The following is a 26478-nucleotide window of genomic DNA, read 5'->3' on the forward strand; positions in this document are numbered from 1 at the left end:
CAGAGGCTGGAGTGGTGGCAGCGCCGAGGACAGAGGCCCAGAGGACAGCTGTGCGGGTAGAGAGGCCCAGAGGCAGAGACTGGCTTGCTACATGCAGACTCGCTCTGAGTGAATGGGATTCTAGTGACTGACCTTCCATTGTGGGAATAACATTGGGTATAACCCTTTTAATCCAAGAACAATTCACTGCCATTTTTTTTGGTCTCATTGGATCCATAGTGAACTTGTCCGGGGCTGAAACTCATTGGCAAGACACCAACAAAAACTTCTGCATTTTTCCATGATCTGCTTCTGGTATTTTTACTTCAATATTTGCCACTGTGGTGAACTTGACATACATGACCTAAGTCATGAGATCCAGGAACTATCACAGTTATTTAAAATATTCCTTAGGTCCTAAGCCTTGGGTAGGTCTGCCATGAACCTTGCTTGATAATTATGCCATTTGGCTTTGTTCATGTTTGTCACTTCACGTTCATACATAAACTACTATTTTGACACATATCAAGCAGGCATGCAGGTCTCTCACACCTGGTATACAAATGAAAACACACAGAAAGTGAAGCATAACACATTTTAATAAAGGAATATACTCAGAAGGTTTACCTTTTTTGGGGTGAACAGTTAAAATATTTTAGTCATGACACCTTTGCATAAGGATGTCTAATTTTACAATAAAGAACTTAACTCAAGTCAGAAACAAAATATCTACTTCTTCCCATAATACAATATTGATCTCTTAAGATATTATGATATGTTAGTAATCACAATATGTTACAATGATGTAGGGTTTTAGTACCTTCACAATGAAATCTTGGAATGTTTATTAGCTTATTAACTATTATTAAGTACAATGGTTTAAAGCTTTGTAAATATCTACTTTGAATTACAGTACATAAACAACCCCATAGTTCCAGAAACAGTGAATATAGAGTCAAAGACAGGAATATTTGAGGGTTCAGCAGAGATGTCTTCTGACCTGTACTCACTTGCTTCAGTTATGTACAATCATCATCTGTATAATAACTTTCCTGCATGGAATGGAGCTGAAGACCAGCATTCAGCAGTTGGTAGGTACAATTTTTATGTTCTATGAAGTATATTTAAGTGCCCAGTATTAGCTGGCACAGATACGTGCCTTAGCTTAGAGTTCAACCAAATTATTAATGGTTCATGGACAGGAGTCAGATTTTTTTTCTCCTCTGACTGTTCGGATAACCTCATGCAGCAAATGGAAATGCCACACAGGCAGAAGCCAGCCCCTCCTAACCCATCTGACCTTCCTTCTAGAGAACGTAGCACCCTAGAGTCTGTGGGCCAAGCTGCATAGACAATCAGTTATTCCAGTTGCCAAAGCAGGTGTGATGGGAAGGGATTAACATATCTTCACATCATTTACAGGCCTCACACTCTCTGCAGCTTTTGACTAATAGGTTTTCAAATGTCACTAAAGGTAAATAGGTCAGAAAGTTACAACTTGAGTGATAAACAGGTGTAGATGATCCAAACGACCTGATGTTATTAGTGTACACACTTGCTTTTCAGGGTCAGTGGATCTTATTGTTTCTATAAGAAGAATGCCATATATAGCAAATAAAAATTCTTGGTTAGATGACATAGATCGAAATTATCTCCCTGGTTTTTCTAAAATGCTAAGGGAAAATAATACTTTTTTTTTCATTGCCTTTTCTCTGATTTGGTATTTGTCCCATTCTACATTGGAAGTGTTTTTTTTTTATTAATAGTAAAATTAGTCAGAAATATCACATTACAATCAATATATGTTTATTTCAGTTATTGTTTGTTTTGTACAAAGAAGACTGGGGCCGACAGTAACAATAAAGAGGCCTACAATTTCTGGTATAGATATTTCCTTAAATGATTTACATTTGCTCTAATTGCCAATTAACATTGTCGGGAGCATGAACTAATAAAATAAAAGATAAACTTTAAGGTAAAAATTTAAAAATTAACAAATTAATGCATTTTAAAAATCTAACACTATTTGAAATCTCTGTTCAAATACATTTATGTGTCAGTTATGTGCGCTGTAAAGCTTTATTGGGTTTAATAAAGGTATGGTGAATTCTGAGTCCAAATAAAGGTCTAATTTCTATAACTTTCCCATTATAACCTCGCATTGATTTATAACACTTTGATTTGATATTATTATCTAATCTGTCTTTTCAGAAAAATTCCTAGACAGTCCTTTTAGAAAGTTACATTTTGTCAAAACACTAAGCTCATGTTCTAGGATAGTATATAATAAGTAGCAAAACTGTATAATGAGCACAAACATGTTTAGAGATACTGTTGGGGGGTATTCAGCATATTTATTATTAATTGGACATCTGCCTTTCATATAAAAGAGCACGTTAAGAGATTAACACATAATGTGAAATCAAGTTTAAGATTTCACTGTGGAGCAAAAATAATTTTAATTGTGAAGTCAAACACCTTTTTATAAACGGATTTCCAATAGGAACGACAAGGAATCAGCATATCACTGACCTCCCTGCTGAACAGCTGTCTCACGTTATCAGGGGACTTGTACCTTTCACGGAGCACATGATTAGTGTATCTGCTTTCACCATCATGGGGGAAGGACCACCAACGGTTCTCAGTGTGAGGACACGTGAGCAAGGTAAGAATGTATTTCCTCTGAAACAATTACCTGGCAATATTGCTCTTGCACATTGTAATATTTTTTCTTTACATTCATATTCATTGTTCATTCTCCTTTTCAAGTGCCAAGCTCCATTCAAACTATAAACTATAAAAATATTAGTTCCTCATCTATTTTGTTATATTGGGACCCTCCAGAATACCCCAATGGAAAGATAACTCATTACACAATCTATGCAGCGGAACTGGGTGCAAACAGAGCATTCCAGATGACTACTTCAGACAACAGCTTTCTCATCACAGGTAGGATGCACCCTTTCTTTAACTTTTCTATTCTGATGGAAAACATGCATCTTTCTGTATGACTTACACATGCAGTACATGTGCTGTATCATTCCTGATTTTGGTGGGCTGCCATGGATATCTTGAAAAATATGTGCAGAAATAACTTGATTAAATGCGTTTTCCTTTATATCTATCAGCCAAGAAATAAGATCATCAGATCACAAGGTCATAGGAATATACTTAACCCAGGGAATTTTATATCTGAAACATTGAAATACCAGGATTGAAAGTATTGGATGCTTGGATGAATGACTGTGGAAATAGGCTGAAGTTATTCAGCTGACAGGGTGTTGGTGCCAAACCAACTATATATTCCTTACAATGTGCCAACATTATTTTTCAGCCTCAGATTATTGCCTTGATAGTTGAGGGAAAAACTAAAAACACATAATCCACATGGATAGCCCCTCAAGTCAAGGAGTTTTGGGAGGTTGGAAACAAAACTGACTTGGAGAGCCAGTCTCCCAAATAAATTATTTTCCTTATTCTATGTCAAATGACACTAATCCAGGAATGGCGTATTATGGATTTTAAACAAATTACCTATTGTCATTATAGGGTTAAAGAAATACACAAAATATAAAATGAGAGTGGCTGCCTCCACCCATGTTGGAGAAAGTCCTTTGTCTGAAGAAAATGACATCTTTGTGAGAACTCCAGAAGATGGTAAGAATATCAGGTGCAGTTTTCGTCAAAAGAAGCAAGTGGTGTTTCGTGCTTACTGCCATCTACCTCACTCTGCCTTTAGTGCCTGTAGAAATAAGCATTAAAAAAATGCATGTGTTTAACATTTTGTTTTCTTTCCCCAGAACCAGAATCATCACCTCAGGATGTGGAAGTTGTTGAAGTTAATGCAAGTGAAATAAATTTGAAATGGTCACCACCTGAGAAACCCAATGGGGTTATTGTTGCTTATGAAGTTCTCTATAAAAATATAAATACCTTATTTATGAAGAACACCTCAACAACAAACATCATTTTAAGAGACTTGAAACCTTATACCCTCTATAACATTTCTGTCAGGTCATATACCAGACTGGGTCACGGCAATCAGTTATCTTCTTTACTCTCTGTAAGGACTTCTGAGACTGGTGAGTTTTTAGTTCTTTGTTTAATAATACACAGTAATGAAGGAAACCGTTGCCATATTGTTTATATTTTATATGATCTAAAACATCTCATTATTCTGCTTTGTATAATCCAGGGATTTAGTTGCTTTTTCTGGTAAAGTGTGGGGAAAAAGACTTGATGTGCAAATTTTTAAAGTCTGATTTACATATAAGGAGACTCCAAAATAAAAATTCATTTTTAAAATGAAAGATGTTGAGAAACCAAAGATTCTTCCAGTGGACCTATACATTTGGGGTTGAACAACTATCTGCCTTCTAATTAGGTAAAAGCAGAGGCACACGCATAAGAACAGATTCCTATACTCTAATGAGGTATGTGGATAGATAGAGGTGCCGAGTGGGAGCTCGGAAAGGCATGCCTAGGGGAGCCTATGGAGGAGTGGCATTGACCTGGACCTTAAGGAGTCAGGTGGAATGCACATGATAGGGGTTGTTGGGTGGGCAGCGAGGAGATAACCCACCCGAAGGATATTACACAAGCAAGGGGTCACTTGTGTTTCAATTTCAGTGATGCAAGAGCAAATGGCATGAGGCAAGACATTTTGGCTAATGATCTTAATTTATTATTTATATTATGTTTATAAACATATTGGAAGCATCACTCTTAGGCCAACTCTAGAATGAATGCTCAGAAGTAAGAACTAAATGTAAAGGTACTGTTTCATCTCTATGTTAAAAAAATGTATTGCCTTGCAACTGGCTGAACCATATGGAATTGTTATTCCTATAGGTCATAACTGGCCAAATATCAACAATCTCATATGGCTCAAAGAGATGCTGTAGGTGAGGCCCTGTCCATGGTCACAGCACTTAATGAAACGAGACGGCACAAGAGGGCCCATAGAGGACAGCAACAGTTGTAATTGCAAGAATAAGACAGTAGTGAAAGCAGCATTTTATGTCACCAGGAGTTATCCCTTCACATAACTCTAATTGGTATTAGACTATATATTGGCATGTTTCATTGCTTTTATAGATATTGTACTTAGAATATGTATTTTGGGGAAAATATCTACTCTTTATGCGACCTAGTTTTATTTTATGCTGGGTCAAGGAAAGAAATAAACATATTTTAAACACCTGCAAATTGCCATTGGCTCTGCTGTTGGCTTTCACAAAAACTGTCTTTTTAGTTCTAGAATAAAGCATTAAGGTATTATCTTCTTTGACTAATGAAAAACTGAGCTGTGAGACGTTCATCCTTTCAACAAATATTTACATTATGCCAATTCCTTTTGGGAACATAGCACTGTAGAAGAAAGTGAGTTTCCTCTCTTCTAAAGTTCAAATTAATTGGTGGGTGTTTAATTGCTTAAGGTCACCCAGCTGTTAAGAGATGGAGCTGAACTGGAACCCATATCCATCAGACTGTAAAGCCCATTTCCGTTCACTATACATGCTGTTTTGGAAGTCATGGGCAAAACTGGTAAATTAGAAAATATATCTAGGTCCTTTCTGTGTTCACTGAGTGATATTTTGCTGTTGGGGTTCTGCACAGCACGCGGAAGGAAAATAAGATCCTGTTGCGATATTAAACAATCACCATATTCATGAATGCTCATCAAATACTTCACTATTTAAGTGTTCCTAGTATCAAGAACATCTTGTTTTAATGATTACCTATAAAATAATCTTTTTGTTTGCTAATTACTACATGCATGCTTTCACTTAGTTTATGAAAAAGTGGATTTAATTTTTCTTTCATTATCTGTTGTATGAGCTTACTTCTAAGGCAGGGATAATAAACCTTAAGTGGATATAAGAATTTAACTTGAACTGTAGTTTAAAATGAGAATTTTAGTTTTGGAAAGTATCTTAGGAGACACATAGAACCCTTTATTTTATAGACAAGGATATCTAGGGGTATTTGAGTAAAATGACTCAAAAAGAGTAGATAACAAGCAATATTGGGACTTGAAGGTAAGCTTCCTGACAGCTGTCTCTAGGCCCCTGAGCTAGTGAGAAAAAGAGATAGAGGAACCACTTATACTGGGGCTCACTGGCTCACCCTTTTGGGTGGGTATATTTGGGTCATCTTGACACTAGATTCTTCAAAAGCAAAAGAAGCCTACGATAGAGCATCAGGTTCAATGCCCACACTGCTAGCTTCCGCCTCTCTGTCCTAAGTTAGGGTACTCCCAAGACCAGTGTGTTCTCCGTCTGGATGGAAGTGGACTATGGAATTGACATTAGTGACTTTTTCTAGATCATGTTTGCTACTATTGAGCCACCAGTTTTAGTTCTTTTTGCAGAGAGCACTCTAGAATTTTTTTTGTTGGAGTATCATTGATATACAATTGTATATTGTTTTCAAATATACAGCATAGTGTTCAACAGTTACCCAGTTATTAAATCCTCACCCCCACTAGTGCAGTTACTATCTGTCAACATAGGAAGATATTACAGAATCATTGCTATATTCTCCATGCTGTACCACCATCCCTGTGACCAACTTATATTATGATTGAGAATTTCTGTGCCCCTTTATTCCCCTCACCCACCTTAACTCCTCCCCCATTGTAACCACCAGTCACTTCTCAGTGTCTATGAGTCTACTGCTGTTTTGTTCATTTTTTTTGTTTTGTTTTTACATTCCACATATAAATGCAATCACATGGTATTTCTCTTTCTCCACCTGGCTTATTTCACTGAGCATAATACCCTGTAGGTGTTATGTAGGTCCATCCATGTTGTTGCAAATAGCAGGATTTCTTTCTTTTTTATGGCTGAATGATATGATGGGAATTTTCATTGCTTCCACATCTTGGCTATTGTAAATAATGCAGCAATAAACACAGGAAGCATGTATCTTTTCAGATCATGGATTTTGCTTTCTTTCGGTAAATTCCTAGAAGTGGTGGAATTATTGGGTATTTCTATTTTTAGTTTTATGAGGAACCTCTGTACTGGAGAAGGCTAGAATTAAAGTAGAGTCTCAAGGTGCTATTTGAAGCAGGATGTGCTCAAGAAAGACTATCTATTCCCAAGGCTCAAAATTCTTATTAAATACAATAGATTCATCCTCTAATTATTAAAAAAAGAGCCTGTTTTTCAATATTATTTCATGAGAAATTGAGGGGTGTGCTCAGGAATGTGTGAATGCTGCTAATTACAAATACTAGGAAATTATTTATCAAATGCTTTATCTTGATCAGGGAATCAGAGTTTACTAATGCTTGAGAGTAAAATACTCTTGTGTTCAAGCAGGAAAGATCAATACAATTGATCTCACTGTGTGTGTGTTGGGAGGAGAGAATGTGTGTGTGTGGGGGGGTGTTAAATAGAGAATGTGCAGTTGACAAACAAACAAGATTATATTTTCTCATATTTAGGGTTCAGTGATCACATAAAGAACTTTTAAGTTCTCATAAAAATACCTTTTGATGATCTATATATATTCTCTTTCCTTTTTAAAATAAATGTTCTTTACAGTAAGCCTTTAACCAGATACTTTGAATACACACTAGTGGCAACAACCACTAGTGGATAGTAACTCAGATGTTGACCAAAGTTTTGGGTAGAACTCTATAAATTTATTTATATTAATGAATAGCATTTCTTAACTTCTCTACATATTAGTAAAACTCTGCATGCCAGCAACAATTCTTTGGCATACTCAGAGTAACTTTCACTTCCTCCTTTAGTATCATCATGAACTAAATTATTTCTTGTTTTTAGCTTTTAAATAGATTCAGCATATTCTGATTATAATAATTACTTTTTATTCATAACTAATCTATATTATCTAATACATCTACAGTTGGAAACATTGCGCCCTTTCAGAAACCTCCAAGTGCCTCGTCACTTTCCCAAATCAGGATATAATTACGTCTGTCTTGTTTTTCTCCCTTGCTAGATTTTCCCTGAAGACCCAGCACTGCTTATCCCTTAAGAATTGAATAAAAATGCAGAGGATTGCAGCCTGGGGTCAGGGATGCATATTTGTGTCCTGACTTCTGGTGGTAGGAAGGCAAGTCCAGAGGGACAATTTTGCAAATTCCAATGAGAATTTTTCGAAATCAGAAATTATGCTAAGTTATGAAATTCAACCATAGCATTACTAATTCCTTTTATTCTTGCAATTAAAGGCCTATTTAATTCAATCTTATTTTTCTCAGCTGTGATTTTTTCTCTTGGTTTTAATCTATTCTCCATCCTGTTGAACCTATTTATTCATTCACTGCACAGATTTTTATGGCTTCTACATCTTGAGCTACCTGTACTGGATACAGCCGTAAATCAGACAAAATTCCTGTGTTCATGGAACTTAACATTCTAGAACTTTCACAGAATAAACAGTTAACAAATAATACAAATGACTTTTGGTAGTGGTAAATTCCATGAAGAAAATAATTTCAGGGAAAGAAAAGAGAGAATGATAAATTAGTGAGCAGGCTATTTGAGATAAAGGACTGGGAAAAGGCCTCTCAGAGGAGGTGCTATTTACCCAAAGGTATTAATAATGTACAGGATTAAATTAGATGAAGATAAGGAAGAAAAGTATTCTAGAAAGAAGAATTGCAATTGCCAAGTTCCTGAAGTGGGAAGACACTTTATGTGGTTGAAGAAGAGCAGACAATTTCTGTCATTCGAGCAGTATGAGTTATTGGGAGGAAATTAGCAGATGAGGAGAGACAGGCAGAGCTGGGCCATGAAGATTCTTGGGTGCCATTTTAAGAAGTTTGGAGTCTAACTTTAGTGGGTAGCTATTGAAGAATTTTGAGACAAGAACATGATGTAATTTACAATTGTAAAAGATTGCAACTGAATATGTTGGATTTGGGAGTAAAAAAGAAAATTCACAACTGCTAGGCTTTTGGTCTGGGTGAATGCTGGTGACATTTACTGAGGGAAGTCAGGGGAAGATATCAGTTTGGAGGAAATTCAGTTTCAGTTTTGAACATGTTTGAAATATCCAAGTGCTGGTTATCAAGGCAATTGGATATGTAAGTTTGAAATTCAGGAAAAACTTACTTTATATAATGTGTGTGTTTCTGTGTGTGTGTATATATATATATACATACAGTGTAGAGATAATTCAGCAAAGAGAGAAAAACCAACAACAGAGAAAGAATGCTTCAAGTCTGAAGTCTTTGACTGGATTGATGGAATGGAATCTCATGCACAGGTAGTGGGCTAGGATTTGGAAAGATGGAAGGAAGGAAGACCGTCAAAGGAAAACTAGTGGTAGAAAGACAATGTCTGAGTGTTTATTTCCTCAATGAAATGAGAAACAAGTTTGTCAGCTTTAAATAAGGAAGGGGAAGTGATCCTGGATATTTATGGCAAGAGAAAATGGTAAAAACATACATTGACTGAATGGGAGACTGAGTTGACTAAAAAAATACATATAGGCTGTTGGTTGGTGAAAAGATTCATTTGAAATTTGAGGTCATAAATTTAAATGAGGCTAGTCAGCATGGAGTTGTGTTTAGTTCAGACATTTTCAGCTGTTACACTGCAGATGTGGACCTAGCCCTGAGTTCATCTTAACGCAATTTGAATTTTGCCACAAAGTAAGACTGGAAAAGTAGTTGATAAGATTTCTGGAAGGTATTTTAGTGATTGACCCAAGTAAGTAGGAAGATGAGAACAAAGGGGAGGTGATCAACAGTGCAGATTTGATGAGGGTCATAGAATTGTTGGATTAGCCATTCAAAGTTCATTAAACTGGAAAGGTAAGAGGTGGTCACCAAAGAAAGGAATACTGGCCGTTATTGAAAATGACAAGGTTGTGGGTGTTGCCATGAAAGCTAGTGGTTAAAGTGAAATAGAGGGAAAGATGATTGGAATTATGGAGATAAAAGAATCAGAATCCAGGGAAACAGACAGGTCATTTGCATGGTAGAGAGGAAGTCAGTCATCCAGGTGATACCACTTTTAAGATGGTTGAAGAAGTTACAGTATCACTGGATGACCATTTTAAGGAGGTATAGCATACAGAGCTCTTTAGGAAAGAAGAATGAGAAAAGACCTGGTTATTGCAAACAAGAGCAATAAATACAACTACTGAACTCCTGGGTCCTATGGTTATAGGGCTTATAGGAGAAAGATGAACAACTACCTGTTACCCAGAAGGACTGAGATGTAGTGTTCTCTGCAAGTCCATGATTTTACACTGAGCCAGAGGTTTAAGAAAACATTCAGAGTATTTGCTGAGGATTTTTCTCAATGTAATGGGTTGGCCTGGGAAGGCATTAGAGAAGATTTTGAATGTTTGGGAAGGGGCAGTAGGATTACATTTCTACTACATCAAACAAATTAGAATCCTTTCCAAACTTTTAGAACTTTCTTATGTCATTTTTCCCTATGAAGTCTGCCTTAGAGGTGACACACTGCCTAACAGGTAACAGTTGGCGTTAGGGGGACTGCAGTACACTTCCAAGGTTTCTGAATTTTTTTCTCTTTATTAAATTTATTACTAGCAGTTTTTATATTCCATTGTGTTAGAATGCCAATAAAAAAGGTCCAATTCGCTCTTTTGAAAGGAAAGCATCTTAGGACTCTCTATTGGCAATAATGTTCACATTGTTAGTTTGTATTGTTCAACTCCCCAAATTAGTCATTTATTGCTATTATTCTATGGAGTCAATTGTTAAACATTATCTTGGCAACTGTGGTCTTTCATCTCCAGTAAGTGTTTTTCTGCCTAAAGTTTGCAATTTCATTTATTGAGGTATACTGATGGTATTCTCTGTGGTTGTGTGAATGTGTTTTTATTTTGTTCTTGTTAGTATTTCTGGAATAGAATTCCAATTGTTTTTTAGTTGAGGTCAGTTGTCCTTTGAGGTCTGTCTATGTAGATGATCTGTTATTTTGCTGGTGCTGTTAAGATCTCTTTGGTATTTGTACTTTCACAATGATGTGTCTAAATATGATCTTTAATAATTCCTGCTTAGAATTTGTTGAGATTCCTCAATCTAAAGTTTGATATCTTTCAACAATTTTGAAAAGTCTCAGCCATTAACCCTTCAAAAAATTCTTTTTTCTCATTTCTCTATTATCTTAGCACTCCTCAGTATAGTCTCTATGTCTCTTAATTGCCATTTTATATTTTCCATATTTTATTCTCTGAACTACCGTCTTGATTTTTTTAAAATACTATCATCCTTTTCCTTAAATTTCTCTCTAACTATGATGTGTCCTTTTATACACCAAGAGAATTTCTGTTATTTGGTTTTCTATTCTAGAAGGTCTATCTGGTTCTCTTTCAAACCTGCTTGGTTATTTGCATTATTATCCAAAAAGTTTAAAATAAAGTATTTTCTAGATACTTTCAAATCTATTTGATTGTGTGAAATATATTAAACTTTCATGTTTCTATATTTTGATAATTTCAATATCTGAAGTCTTTTGAAGTCTGCTGGGTGTGTGTGTGTGATCTTTTTCCTCTCCTTTGCTGACTTTTAACTGTTGGTGCCTGGTTTCCTTGTGCATTTCGGGCTTTTTATCAGTGAGCTCATATTCCTTGAAATTTCATCTGAGTTAATTTATCTGGCCTGAGTTGAACTTGAGTTTCTTCTGAGAGAATTTATGTTTGCTTTCGCTAATTGCTTATGAGCAATAGCAGCTCAGGATTATAATTATTTTAAGTTAAATTCTGAAATAGCAGTTTTTTCCAACTCTGTGGGCCACATATGTTCATAGGGATAGGCTTGCAGTTCCAAACTGCATACTTTTCCTTTCTTTTTCACTTCTCCATCCAAATGCCTAGACAATAAAAGTTTCCTCTCTGTCCTGTTTTGCCTGATGGGTTTACTTCTCATTCTCCTTTGCCTGAGAGACAACACACCACACTGCGAACGTCCAGGAGTTACCACTCACTCTGACTTCTGTGATACCTTGCAGAAGAATTCGAGGTGCCCCCTAGAGTTTCTAATGTAATGACCCTGGTTGGGATTGCATTCCTTTGGGGTTCCAGCTCTTTAGGCAGGGATATCCCTTACCTTCCTCCTACCAGCCCCCAGAGGCTTCCTCTTTATCTCGTACTCCGCACAGCTATTAACACAGAATCTCAAAGTCACAGGACTGACCAGTACCCTCCAAAGGCAAAGCTGGCTTTCTATCAGCTTCCATTATCTGTTTTTACTTAAAAAACTTCTTTTTTTAATTTTCTGATTTTGTTTTCTGGCTACCACAGTTTGCTAACTTTACTGTAAACTCTGCGATTCCTTTAAAGAAAAAATTTGTTTTAATTTCATGAAGAGTTTTAATTATCTTAATAAAGATAGCCATTCAGTTTAGGATGTCCACTCCAGTATTCTGCCAGAATTAGAATCCCATATGTAGTATTAGCATTTGAATATATGCAGAGAACTATTTTATAACCCTTGCATTCAGTACATTAAGAATGTTAGTAGACACATAAAACTAATTTTTATTTAATGGTATCTTTGCTACCAGGTCATAATATGCAACATTATATGTATGAAAGTTCCTTGCCTTATCAATTGATCTTGTATACTAAAACTGATTAATAACCTTTTATATATTATTATTATTATTAATGAAAGACAGAATCAATTTTTAGGTATTTTCAATCTTCTTACTTCTATCTGTATGTTCTGCAATGCAAGACAGCTTAATGCCATCCCAAATATTCCAAGAAAAAATACATCATATAAGCATTTTCTATAGGATTATAGGGTAAATTCTCTTTTGAGATGAAATTTTTCTTAAACAATTTTAAGTGTATAATTTATCTACACCTTACTACATTCAGGATGTTTATCTGGTGAACGTTCATATGTATACATATGTTAGTGCACTTGGGGAAACTTCAGCAGAATAGGTTTTTTTTTTTCAGGATAGATTTATAATATGGAATTGTTTTATGCATATATATCTTTGTGTTTTTTTCCAGTGCCTGATAGTGCACCAGAAAATATTACTTACAAAAATATTTCTTCTGGAGAGATTGAGCTATCATTCCTTCCCCCAAGTAGTCCCAATGGAATCATACAAAAATATACAATTTATCTCAAGAGAAGTAATGAAAATGAGGAAAGAGCTATAAATACAACCTATCTGACCCAGAACATTAAAGGTAAAATAAGCCTAGTGTTAGGTATTTACCTTTATATTGACAGCATGGCCAACAAATATTAACTTGTTATAAATGGTGAGTGTGATTAGTTTTATACAAGGTATGACCATTCTGGCTTTGTGGTTAAATAAGCTAAGATTTTATTTCAGGCCACTTGAAAGGATACTCTAGATCAATCCTTTTCCACATTACCCTATAACATAATGGGCCTTACTATAAAAAAGAGCTATATTCTCATTTCGTTTTTATTTTGGAAGAGTAAGAACCATTTCATAGTTTGCCTCTTGTACATCACTCAGTGGTATTTTGTAAGTCTTAACTTACCTATTTTATTTCTATTTAGGACTGAAGAAATATACCCAATATATGGTTGAGGTGTCTGCTAGTACACTCCAAGGGGAGGGAGTGCGGAGTGCACCCATAAGTGTACTGACAGAAGAAGATGGTAAATACAGTATACCTTGAATCCATCACATCTCATATAACATGGATCTAGAATGCAGATTTAATGTGAAAATGCCCCTCGCTTGAGGAATCAGTTGTTTGCCATGCCAGCATTATGCCAAGATTTCACAAGAAGCTAGCAAAGTCAGATTCACATTAAATACAATTAAGTTTAAGTCCTTTAAAAAAAATTCTGAAGTCATCTGTACTCTGTAAAAAATCAATAATTTTTTTATGGGAATTTTTAAGGCTAAAATTTTGGTTTGAATGGCTTCAACATCAACTACTGTATGTTATGACTTCCTTTTTTGAATTTTAACATTCGTAAGAATAGACATTTACATAAGTTTTGTGGTAGATTCTGTTATGTCACTGTGCAACATTTTTATTATATTTGATTAACTTGCTAATGAGTTCAGGCTGTTTTCCAGATTTCTCTACATTATTTGCCAAAATGCTACTCCTAAATGTTAATAGCCTTTATATTAAATATTTTAACATACCTTCTCCTAACCTGAATAAAATCAATGTTACTACTGAGACTACTTTAAACTAGTACATCACCATGTTATAAGCATACATCATACTAAGAAAATTACTTCTGAGGGATATTTTTGGGATTTGGATTTGCATTTTATGTTTTACACATTTATCTTGTAAGATTTTTTTTTGTAAAAAGAAGCCCTATTGCCATGAAGGGTGGGCCTGGATGTATCATAAGTGTTTGTAGAGCATCCTTTTCCCCCTTTCTTTCAAGGTTCCCCATCTTCGTGCTGGGCTGCACCCTGTGAGTGTCCCGATACTAGTCATTCACTGGACAGAATCTGCATTCTATACTTCTAGAAGGAAGGCTTTTTTCTGCATTATTCTTAGTTTATTCAAAATAATAAAGTCTTCAGAGTCCTCCTATTTCAGGTTCCTCCCTGTTTTGCCCTCCACCAAATTACTTCACCAAAGCATCCTGGCAGGGGCTTTGGGTTGCCCCAATTTGTAAGTCTTCTCTCGAGGTTAGTGTTCCTTAGTGATAGACTCAACTTACTATGCTTGTTTCACCATTAAAACTTATGTGTCCAAATTTTCATTTTTTCATAGATTCTTCTTGCTATCAAACTGGACATTAACCTACTAAATGAATCCTTCCCAACAGGACAATGGTTAAAGGCTAGGGGAAAAGCTTCGCTCTCCTTTCTATCTTAGATAATGTCTAAGAAAGGTGTATTAAATCATCTTAGCAATGCCTTTCTTGATATAGTAGCCATTTATTTACAAAGAAAACTGGACCAAGAGTGAACATATATTTTGAACAGGCAGAGGTTTTTACCATTAAGTCAATAGTTTCAAGTTAAACCAAGTATCTGATTTAACCTGGGCTATTAAAAATACAGTGATGGTAAACTTCCAAGTCCTTGGCCGAGTGACTGATATTATTGCTGAGGAACAGAATGAAGAATGCCCTCATGGAGTCTGAAGCTTAGTAGAAGTGATCTAAATTTGACAAGTGCATAGAAAAATACTTTTTATAATTTTATTACTGGTGTAAGTGTTCCCCAAAAGTATTCAACAGAACAAAAGAGATTTTAGCTACTCTGAGATATCAGAGAAAGTTTAACTGGGGAAATTATATCTAAGCTGTGACCTGAAGGCAGATGAGGAAAGAGGGAGGGTGTGAGATCGGGAAGATCATGCCATGTACCGAGGGTGAGGGCCTTAAGAATACCCTTCTCATCAATTCTCATCTGCTCTGTCCTGATGAAATAGATAGACTGCAGAAGATATTGTATCTATTTATTCCAATCTTATAATACCAATAATAATACCAAATGCCAAAGTGATTAAAACTTAGTCTACTATAGTAGATACGTAGTATTTTTAGATAAGCATGTTAATTACATGTGCTTAGCAATAAAAATTTTTACATAAACAAGAAAATACCCAAGCATACCCTGAAGATTAAATATTAAAAAAACCAGAATTGTCTGACATTCTACATTAAAGCCTTAAAGCATATTATAGAATAGAAATGCTTAGTTACAACATTTTATGTTCTAAATCAGTGCTACTTTTAATTGAAATCCTTTTTTTCCAGGAATAAACAAAACTTAAATGTTACAAAGATGTTAGGAAAAACATTTTTCCTAGGCTCTCATTTTGACAAATGAGAGTTCTCAGAAGTAATTCATATCTTGGGAAAGAGACGTCTCCAAATGATACATGGATTCTTGTGGTGACCAATATTTGATAGCATTTTTATTGTAGTCCCAGTGAGAATACCAAATGAAAATATAAATACAGCTCTCACCATTATTTCTTAGAGTTTATCCCATAAACCTTTTCCTGCTCAATACATTTTTTTGAAAATTATTGTTCTCAAAGTAATGAAAACACACACATACATGCATGTATACACACACAACTATAGCTGAGATTATTCAGAAGATCAAAAGGAAATTTAAATAATTCAGGTAGCATTTTTCTCCAAATTATTGGAAAAAGTGATGTCGACACATATTAATTTATCAATTTTAATGTTGCCCAAAGAGCTGAACAAATTCCCTGAGTATCTGTTAGCTACATGAGTTATAATTATAACAAAGAACAATGTTTTAGTAGTTTATACCCTTTTATATATAAAGTTATATGCTAATATTTTAAGATATTCTATGCTGTTACACAGCAACTGAAAAATGCCAATTTAAATGTTTTACCTGAAAGTAAACTTGGCTAACTACTTGCAGTAATTTTTTTAGTGTTTATTCAATGCAGAATAGAAAAAGTATTTGAATTCTTATACTATTATAGTAGATCAGAAACAGACCCGAATTAGAATCAGTCTATATTTTTATTTATGTGCTACGTTGTTGTTTCCTTTGCAAACCATTCAATTCTGAAGACTCAGTGAACAGATTCTGATATTATTTTACAGTTTAATGACACAACTGAAATTGAGGAATGTAGTTTTTATTTGTGAGGTCAGTTTTTAACTGCTGTCCCAATTTTATGCTTATCACTTTCCCACTTCTTGGATGTCTGATTTTTTCCCACCTCTTTTTATTGTTTGGGGAGCCTTTTAAACTGTATATTATATTCATTCACCCCAATAGTTTTACTTTAACTAGAGGATGATAAATTACCAAAATGTCTTGAACAGTAGGTGAATCACTGTGACATGTCCCTTGTTCTTTTTTCTCATGAAATATTTTTTTCCATTGAATCACAGAAACAGATGTTCTAACAGCACCATGCAAAATCTTTTCTCATCTCATTTTGAAAATAATCAGTTAGTCTCCTCTCCTCATGGAGAAAGGACCTTTACCTTATTCATTTACCAGAATGTTTATAATAAACACTTTGTACATTTCCCTTTTATCCTTTTCTCATATATGTTTAATAAAATGAATTATTCTATACCTTAACTTTCTAGCTCCTGATTCTCCCCCCCACGACTTCTCTGTGGAACAGTTGTCTGGTGTCACAGTGAAGTTGTCATGGCAACCACCGCTGGAGCCAAATGGAATTATCCTCTATTACACAGTTTATGTCTGGTAAGATTTTTTTTCTCTTTTGGAAATAGTTCTGAGAACAAGTATTAATCTGTAACATAACAGGAATGTAACTTTTTTATTTTAGAATGTGATGCTACATTAGGAACCTGATTATTAATAGGCTAGTTAATGTGCTTTTATTAAGAAACAAGTTTTTCCCATACTATGTAGAGGTCCAAGAATAGTCAAATAACATAATGCAATGTGCAGCAATTATATATTATGTGTAACTATACTAAATTTCTTCTCCTGAAAATCATTCACTGAGTAACTTAAATGAATACAAGAATATAATTTTAAAGTCTTTCAGTTTTACACAAATATTCTATGTCACTCTCTTTTTAAGTTTCCTTGAGCAGAATAATTTTAACTAAAATTTAATTGAAAGATATTTCTTCAGAGATGTCATTTAAGGTCAATTTTCCATTGAAATATAAGCAATGTATTTCTTTTTTTCCTTACCACTTTTATCTTCATTACCTATTTATGGGTCAGTTGTGAAAAAGATGAAGTCCAATAGTACATCTCTTGTCAGTTAATTACATGGCTGCATTGCTCATGAAAACTCAGTAGATAAAAATCTTAACTTTACTCTAATGTAAATCCTCTTAAAAGGATTCACCAGTTATGCAATATATTTCCTAGTGGATTTTAAATATTTCAGCTAAAAAAATACAATTTACACAGTGTTTGATAAAACATAAACACTTCTTACTTTTATATTCCTAACTTGGAAGGTACAGCATTGAGAGACTATGATGTTTTAAAGAAATCTACTCTTCTTCCTAAAAGAGTTTTCTTTCTCCAATCTCTCTTTAAACCCTTTGCATATTGCTCTTTAAAACTATACTTCCTGTTTTCTTTGTGGCCTGATTCCTAGTTATTTGCCTTCTTATGGCAAAATTGGGAGTGACATGGAAACCTTAGTGGGAAGAGAAGTAGTAGGTAGAAGGTAACCATTTCCCTCTAGTACCCTATTCACTCATTTATTCATTGTTTCATTCCTACATTCAACAATATTGAGAGAGTACCTAGATACCTGTGAACAAGACACACATATGACCCCTTGCCCTCAAGGAGTTTACATTCTAAAGGGATAACTGGATTATATACCCACAAACAGAAACAAATGAGGAGAAGCAGGGGAAAGAGGGCTACTTTTGTTGGGATGACTGGGGAAATCCTTCCTAAACAAGTGGCATTGAGTTGCAATCTGACAAGAAGGAGCTTATTGTGTGAATATCTGCAGGATGGGATTTTCCAGGGAGAAAAAACATCAACTCCATAGGCTCTGTGAAACATAACTTGGCATTTGGAAGACCAGAGAGGAAGTTGATGCTGCTGGGGTTAGAGACAGTTACACTGAGAGGGAGGAGGCACACAAAGGTCAGGGGCTGAGCCAAGGCTTTGGTGTTTCGCTTTAAGTATGACGGGAGTTGTTAGAGAATTCCAAGCACTTTGGATACCTTGGAGAATGAATTGTGCAGGTGGGGATAGTAGGTAGGAGGTATTTTATTAGTCTGGCAGCAGATGATACCAGTGGTGGAGGAGAGAAGTGGCAGCTTTTTGCTACACTCAGGAAAGAGAGTTGACAGGGCCTGGTGATGGATTGATTGTGGAGATTAAAAAAAGGGAGAGACAAGGGAGGAACAACCTAAGACAGGCACAGTCGCAGGGGGGCCATCAGGTGAGAAATTGGGGATCAACAGAGGTGAGGCTCAGAACCTCACCCCTGCTGTTTTGAGAGAAATCTTCTGCATCCGTGGATGTTTCATTGCCCTTGTCTAGCTTGGATTAACACATAGTCTACAGGCACACACCTGATCATCTACATTTGCTCTCTTACAACACTAAACTATGTTTTCTACCTTTATCTTGTATCTACCTACCACTTCAGCATTTTATTAAAAATAATAATAAAATAATAATAATAATAATAATAATAATAAGGGAGAAATGTGGGATTCACATATAAATCAAGTATAAAAATCAAATGAATATTCATATTTGACCTGATTGTTTATAGTTCATAATGTGTGATCAAAACCGAAAGTTTCTGTGACGACTGCCCTTGTACTGTTCACCGTGTAAGAACTTATTCACTATGTAAGAATTTGTTCTCCATGTAAGAACTTGTTCGTTATGCTTCAGAAGATTGGAGACTGATGAGAATTAGGCTTGGGGTGGATTAATGATTGTGCATTGAGTCCCCTATACAGAATTTTATTGTTGTTAACAACCATTTGATCAATAAATATGAGAGATGCCCTCTCAAAAAACAAATAAATAAATAAAAAAGGGAGAGAGATGTATCAATGACGATATCTAGATTTTTGAATCAATGGTGATGACTCCAAGATTTGTGACAGCACTTTACTGAGTTACAAAAAAAAACAAAAGAAAGAGAAGAAAAGAAAACAAGACAAATTAGTGAAAGAGAATCGTGATTTTCCTGGCTGCGGTTTCTAGTCTCACGTTGTACAGTCTCTCCCCAGTACCGTGATCATCGTGTAAAGTTCAGCTCCCCACTAGTGCCATTTCCCTGCTCTTTCTAGGGATTTCCCTTTCCATCTCACTTCCAAAGATGGATTCTAGGTATAGGGAAGCCCACTAAAAATGGGGTGATGGAATTTCATGTTTATGATATTGTGGCTCATCTCCGCTGGTTTTTGGCAATCATTCTGGTGAAAAGGAACCAAGGCCCTTATCTTTGATTCAACCTCAGACCTGTTCTAATGTTTTGCTCTTAATTTAGCATGTCTGCCTCAGCCCTCAAGAAGCTAGATGCTCTTGACTGTTTTCTCTGCATCTACCTTCCCTGGTCCACACCCTTCCCTAGCTCTGGGGGAATCTGCTAGAGGAGCAATTCGTTTGCTGGGCATGGTAACATACTGAGGACAGACACTTTCTAAGTGACTAGTCATTTTTCTCTCCTTCCTGAGCAGAAGGAGTAAGCCCTTCACATTGTCATTCAAACAAAATTATTCAGAGGCACTGAGACAGAGAGAACCTGCTCCTTGGACCAGCTGAAAAGCTTCAGATTGCAGACTTGAGGTGGCTGGTACATGCCTCGCCCTCCAGGAGAACCAGCCTCTGTGGCTCGGGACTCTGCTCCTGAGATGCATGATGAGAAAGTGGTTCTCTGGAGCTGTGGAGTGCTTTGCTATGAATTTTTAGCTGGGAATCCTCCTTTTAAGCAGCAGATACCAAGAGGCATACGAAAGAATATCATGGTTGAATTCACATTCCCTGAGTTTGTACCAGACCGAGTCAGGGGCCTCATTTCAAGACTGCTGAAACATAATTCTAGCCAAAGGCTGACTATGACACCCCCTGGATCATAGCAAATTCATCAAAACCATCAAGTAGCCAAAAAAAACACAAAGAACTAGCCTACAATCTTAGCACTCCTGTGGGGGGAGAAATACTTGAGCCAGGGTTGCTGTACCGTCTGTCAGAAAGAGTCTACTGACATGCTATTTTACTGTTTTTTTTCTTTTATTTTATTTTGGTATCATTAATCTACAATTACATGAAGGACATTATATTCACTAGGCTCCCCCCATCACCAAGTCCCCCCCACATTCCCGTTCACAGTAACTGTCCGTCAACATAGTAAGATGCTGTAAAATCACTACTTGTCTTCTCTGTGTTGCACAGCCCTCCCCGTGCCTCCCCCCAACACTATACATGCTAATCGTAATGCCCCCTTTCTTTTTCCCTGCCCTTATCCCTCCCTTCCCACCCATCCTCCCGAGTCCCTTACCCTTTGGTAACTGATAGTCCATCCTTGGGTTCTGTGATTCTGCTGCTGTTTTGTTCCTTCAGTTTTCCTTTGTTCTTATACTCCACATATGAGTGAAATCATTTGGTACTTGTCTTTCTCCACCTTGCTTATTTCACTGAGCATAATACCCTCTAGCTCCATCCATGTTGTTGCAAATGGTAGGATTTGTTTACTTCTTATGGCTGAATAATATTCTATTGTGTATATGTACCACATCTTCTTTATCCATTCATCTACTGATGGACACTTAGGTTGCCTCCAATTCTTGGCTATTGTAAATAGTGCTGCGATAAACATAGGGTGCATCTTTTTCAAACTGGAGTGCTGCATTCTTAGGGTAAATTCCTAGAAATGGAATTCCTGGGTCAAATGGTATTTCTATTTTGAGTTTCTTGAGGAACCTCCATACTGCTTTCCACAATGGTTGAACTAATTTACCTTCCCACCAGCAGTGTAGGAGGGTTCCCCTTTCTCCACAACCTCGCCAACATTTGTTGTTGTTTGTCTTTTTGATGATGGTGATCCTTACTGGTGTCAGGTGATATCTCATTGTGGTTTTAATTTGCATTTCTCTGATGACAAGCAATGTGGAGCATCTTTTCATGTGTCGGTTGGCCATCTGAATTTCTTCTTTAGAGAACTGTCTATTCAGTTCCTCTGCTCATTTTTTGATTGGATTATTTTTTGTTTGTTCAGGTGTGTGAGCTCTTTATATATTTTGGATGTCAACCCTTTATCGGATCTGTCATTTATGAATATATTCTCCCATACTGTAGGATACCTTTTTGTTCTATTCATGGTGTCCTTTGCTGTACAGAAGCTTTTTAGCTTAATATAGTCCCACTTGCTCATTTTTGCTTTTGTTTCCCTTGCCCAGGAAGATATGTTCATGAAGAAGTCATTCATGTTTATGTCCATGAGATTTTTGCCGGTGTTTTTTTCTAAGAGTTTTATGGTTTCATGACTTACATTCAGGTCTTTGATCCATTTCAAATTTATTTTTGTGTATGGGGTTAGACAGTGATCCAGTTTCATTCTCTTACATGTAGCTGTCCAGTTTTGCCAGCACCACTTGTTGAAGAGACTGTCATTTCCCCATTGTATGTCCATGGCTCCATTACTGTATATTAATTGGCCATATATGTTTGGGTTAATGTTTGGAGTCTCTAATCTGTTCCACTGGTCTGTGGCTCTGTTCTTGTGCCAGTACCAAATTGTCTTGATTACTGTGGCTTTGTAGTAGAGCTTGAAGTTGGGGAGCGAGATCCCCCCCACTTTATTCTTCCTTCTCAGGATTGCTTTGGCTATTTGGGGTCTTTGGTGTTTCCATATGAATTTTTGAACTATTTGTTCCAGTTCATTGAAGAATGTTGCTGGTAATTTGATAGGGATTGCATCGAATCTGTATATTGCTTTGGGCAGGATGGCCATTTTGACGATATTAATTCTTCCTAACCAGGAGCATGGGATGAGTTTCCATTTGTTAGTGACCTCTTTAATTTCTCTTAAGAGCGTCTTGTAGTTTTCAAGGTATAGGTCTTTCACTTCCTTGGTTAGGTTTATTCCTAGGTATTTTATTCTTTTTGATGCTATTGTGAATGGAATTGTTTTCCTGGTTTCTCTTTCTATTAGTTCATTGTTAGTGTACAGGAAAGCCACAGATTTCTGTGTGTTAATTTTGTATCCTGCAACTTTTCTGAATTCTGATATTAGTTCTCATAGTTTTGGAGTGGAGTCTTTAGGGTTTTTTATGTACAATATCATGTCATCTGCAAGTAGTGACAGTTTGACTTCTTCTTTACCAGTCTGGATTCCTTGTATTTCTTTGTTTTGTCTAATTGCCATGGCTAGGACCTCCAGTATTATGTTGAATAACAATGGGGAGAGGGGGCTTCCCTGTCTTGTTCCCAATCTCAGAGGAAAAGCTTTCAGCTTCTCGCTGTTCAGTTTGATGCTAGCTTTGGGTTTTTCATATATGGCCTTTATTATGTTGAGGTAATTGCCCTCTATGCCCATTTTGTTGAGAGTTTTTATCATGAATGGATGTTGAATTTTGTCGAATGTTTTTTCAGCGTCTATGGAGATGATCATGTGGTTTTTGTCTTTCTTTTTGTTGATGTGCAGGATGATGTTGATGGACTTTCGAATGTTGTACCATCCTTGCATCCCTGGGATGAATCCCACTTGGTCATGGTGTATGATCCTCTTGATGTATTTTTGAATTCGGTCTGCTAATATTTTGTTTAGTATTTTTGCATCTACGTTCATGAGGGATATTGGTCTGTTGTTTTCTTTTTTGGTGGGGTCTTTGCCTGGTTTTGGTATTAGGGTGATGTTAGCTTCATAGAATGAGTTTGGGAGTATCCCCTCCTCCTCTATTTTTTGGAAAACTTTAAGGAGAATGGGTATTATGTTTCCCTGTATGTCTGATAAAATTCCGAGTAAATCCATCTGGCCTGGGGGTTTTGTTCTTTGGTAGTTTTTTGATTACCGCTTCAATTTCGTTGCTGTTAATTGTTCTGTTTAGATTTTCTGTTTCTTTCTGGGTCAGTCTTAGAAGGTTTTATTTTTCTAGGAAGTTGTCCACTTCTCCTAGGTTTTCCATCTTGTTAGCATATAGGTTTTCATAGTATTCTCTAATAATTCTTTGTATTTCTGTGGGGTCCGTTGTGATTTTTCCTTTCTCGTTTCTGATACTGTTGATTTGTGTTGACTCTCTTTTCCTCTTAATAAGTCTGGCTAGAGGATTATCTAATTTTGTTTATTTTCTCGAAGAACCAGCTCTTGGTTTCATTTATTTTTGCTATTGTTTTATTCTTCTCAATTTTATTTATTTCTTCTCTGATCTTTATTATGTCCCTCCTTCTGCTGACCTTTGGCCTCATGTGTTCTTCTTTCTCCAATTTCGATAATTGTGACATTAGACCATTCATTTAGTATTTTTCTTCCTTTTTTAAATATGCTTGGATTGCTATATACTTTCCTCTTAAGACTGCTTTTGCTGTGTACCACAGAAGTTGGGGCTTAGTGTTGTTGTTGTCATTTGTTTCCATATATTGCTGGATCTCCATTTTGATTTGGTCATTGATCCATTGATTATTTTGGAACGTGTTGTTAAGCCTCCATGTGTTTGTGAGCCTTTTTGCTTTCTTTGTACAGTTTATTTCTAGCTTTATGCCTTTGTGGTCTGAAAAGTTGGTTGGTAGGGTTTCAATCTTTTGGAATTTACTGAGGCTCTTTTTGTGGCCAAGTATGTAGTCTATTCTGGAGAATGTTCCATGTGCACTTGAGAAGAATGTGTATCCTGTTGCTTTTGGGTGTAGAGTTCTATAGATGTCTATTAGGTCCATCTGTTCTAGTGTGTTGTTCAGTGCCTCTGTGTCCTTACTTATTTTCTGTCTGGTGGATCTGTCCCTTGGAGTGAGTGGTGTGTTAAAGTCTCCCAAAATGAATGCATTGCATGCTATTTCCTCCTTTAATTCTGTTAGTATTTGTTTTGCATATGCTGGTGCTCCTGTGTGGGGTGCATATATGTTTAGAATGGTTATATCCTCTTGTTGGACTGAGCCCTTTATCATTGTGTAGTGTCCTTCTTTATCTCTTACTACTTTCTTTGTTTTGAAGTCTATTTTGTCTGATATTTGTACTGCAACCCCTGCTTTCTTCTTGCTGTTGTTTGCCTGAAATATGTTTTTCCATCCCTTGACTTTTAGTCTGTATATGTCTTTGGGTTTGAGGTGAGTTTCTTGTAAGCAGCATATAGATGGGTCTTGCTTTTTTATCCATTCTATTACTCTGTGTTTTTTAATTGGTGCATTCGGTCCATTTATATTTAGGGTGATTATTGAAAGATATGTACTTATTGCCATTGCAGGCTTTAGATTCATGGTTACCAAAGGTTCAAGGTTAGCTTCTTTAGTACCTTACTGTCTAACTTAACTCACTTATTGAGCTATTATAAACACAGTCTGATGATTATTTCTCTCCCTTCTTATCCATCCTCCTCCATTCTTGATATGTTGGGTGTTTTGTTCTGTGTTCTTTTCAGGAGTGCTCCCATCTAGAGCAGTCCCTCTAAAATACACTGTAGAGGTGGTTTGTGGGATGCAAATTCCCCCAACTTTTGCTTGTCTGGGAATTGTTTAATCCCTCCTTCATATTTAAATGATAATCGTGCTGGATATAGTATCCTTGGTTCAAGGCCCTTCTGTTTCATTGCATTAAATATATCATGCCATTCTCTTCTGGCCTGTAAGGTTTCTGTTGAGAAGTCTGATGATAGCCTGATGCGTTTTCCTTTGTAGGTGACCTTTTTTCTCTCTCTAGCTGCCTTTAGTACTCTGTCCTTGTCCTTAATCTTTGCCATTTTAATTATTATGTGTCTTGGTGTTGTCCTCTTTGGGTCCCTTCTGTTGGAAGTTCTGTGTGCTTCTGTAGTCTTAGCAACTATTTCCTCCCCAGTTTGGGGACGTTCTCAGCAATTATTTCTTCAAAGACACTTTCTATCCCTTTTTCTCTCTTCTTCTTCTTTTTCTGGTACCCCTATAATGTGGATATTGTTCCTTTTGGATTGGTCACACAATTCTCTTAATATTGTTTCATTCCTGGAGATCCTTTTATCTCTCTCTGCATCAGCTTCTATGCATTCCTATTCTCTGATTTCTATTCCATCAATGGCCTCTTGCATCTTATCCACTCTGCTTATATATCCATCCAGAGATTGTTTCACTTCTGTAATCTCCCTCTGGACATCATCCCTTAGCTCTTGTATATTTCTCTGCAGCTCCATCAGCATGTTATGATTTTTATTTTGAATTCTTTTTCAGGAAGACTGCTTAGGTCTATCTCCTTCTCAGGGGTTGTTATTTTGCTCTGTATCATATTTTTCTGCCTTTACATGGCGATAGAGATAGTTTGCGGAGCTGGCGCAAGTTATGGCTGGGAGAACATCCCTTCTTGTTGGTTTGTGGCCTTCCTCTCCTGGGAGAACAGCGACCTCTAGCGGCTTGTGCTGGGCAGCTGCACGCAGACGGGGCTTCTGATTCTTGCACAGCCGCTGTGAAGTTTAGCTCTGTGGTTGCTGTGGGCGTGGCCTGCCTTGGGCTGCTGCTCCAATATGGCGGAGCCACATCAGAGGGGAAACAGCTGTGAGGCTGTTTATCTCCATGAGGGGCTTTCAAGCTGCCCTGCTGCCCAGGGGTTAGAGTGCCCAGAGTTCCCCGGGATTCCCAGCTTCTGGGCTAAGTGTCCCAGATGCTTCCATCCAGCGTGGGGTCCCTGTCCCTTTAAGACTTCCAAAAAAGCACTTGCTTTTCTTTGTCCCAGGGGCGCTGGCTGTAGGAACCCACTCACAGGTCTTACTGTCCTGCTTCCCTAGTTTCCAGCACCCCATGCATGCACTGTGTCTGCGCTCTGGCCTGGATGGCTGGGGCTGGGTGCTTAGCAGTCCTGGGCTCCCTCTCCCTCCCCGCTCAGGCCCCTCTCCTCCCACTGGGAGCTGGGGGGAGGGGCCTCAGGTCCCGCCGGGCTGGGGCTTGTATCTTACCCCCTTCACGAGGT

General features: G+C 36.8%; 1 protein-coding gene across 1 annotated transcript in view; it reads left to right on the forward strand.

Annotated features, from left to right (window-relative positions):
* PTPRQ (protein tyrosine phosphatase receptor type Q) overlaps positions 1-26478 on the forward strand; it is a 218203-nt gene that overhangs the window by 44837 nt on the left and 146888 nt on the right. Inside the window, exons 13-20 of the mRNA XM_057488019.1 lie at positions 893-1070; positions 2483-2644; positions 2749-2928; positions 3529-3636; positions 3780-4061; positions 12964-13146; positions 13490-13591; positions 17012-17132. Coding sequence (XP_057344002.1) covers positions 893-1070; positions 2483-2644; positions 2749-2928; positions 3529-3636; positions 3780-4061; positions 12964-13146; positions 13490-13591; positions 17012-17132 — 1316 coding nt within the window. The remainder of the gene's footprint in view (positions 1-892; positions 1071-2482; positions 2645-2748; positions 2929-3528; positions 3637-3779; positions 4062-12963; positions 13147-13489; positions 13592-17011; positions 17133-26478) is intronic.

Source organism: Manis pentadactyla, chromosome 10, assembly GCF_030020395.1.
Source record: "Manis pentadactyla isolate mManPen7 chromosome 10, mManPen7.hap1, whole genome shotgun sequence".
Classification (NCBI taxonomy): domain Eukaryota; kingdom Metazoa; phylum Chordata; class Mammalia; order Pholidota; family Manidae; genus Manis; species Manis pentadactyla.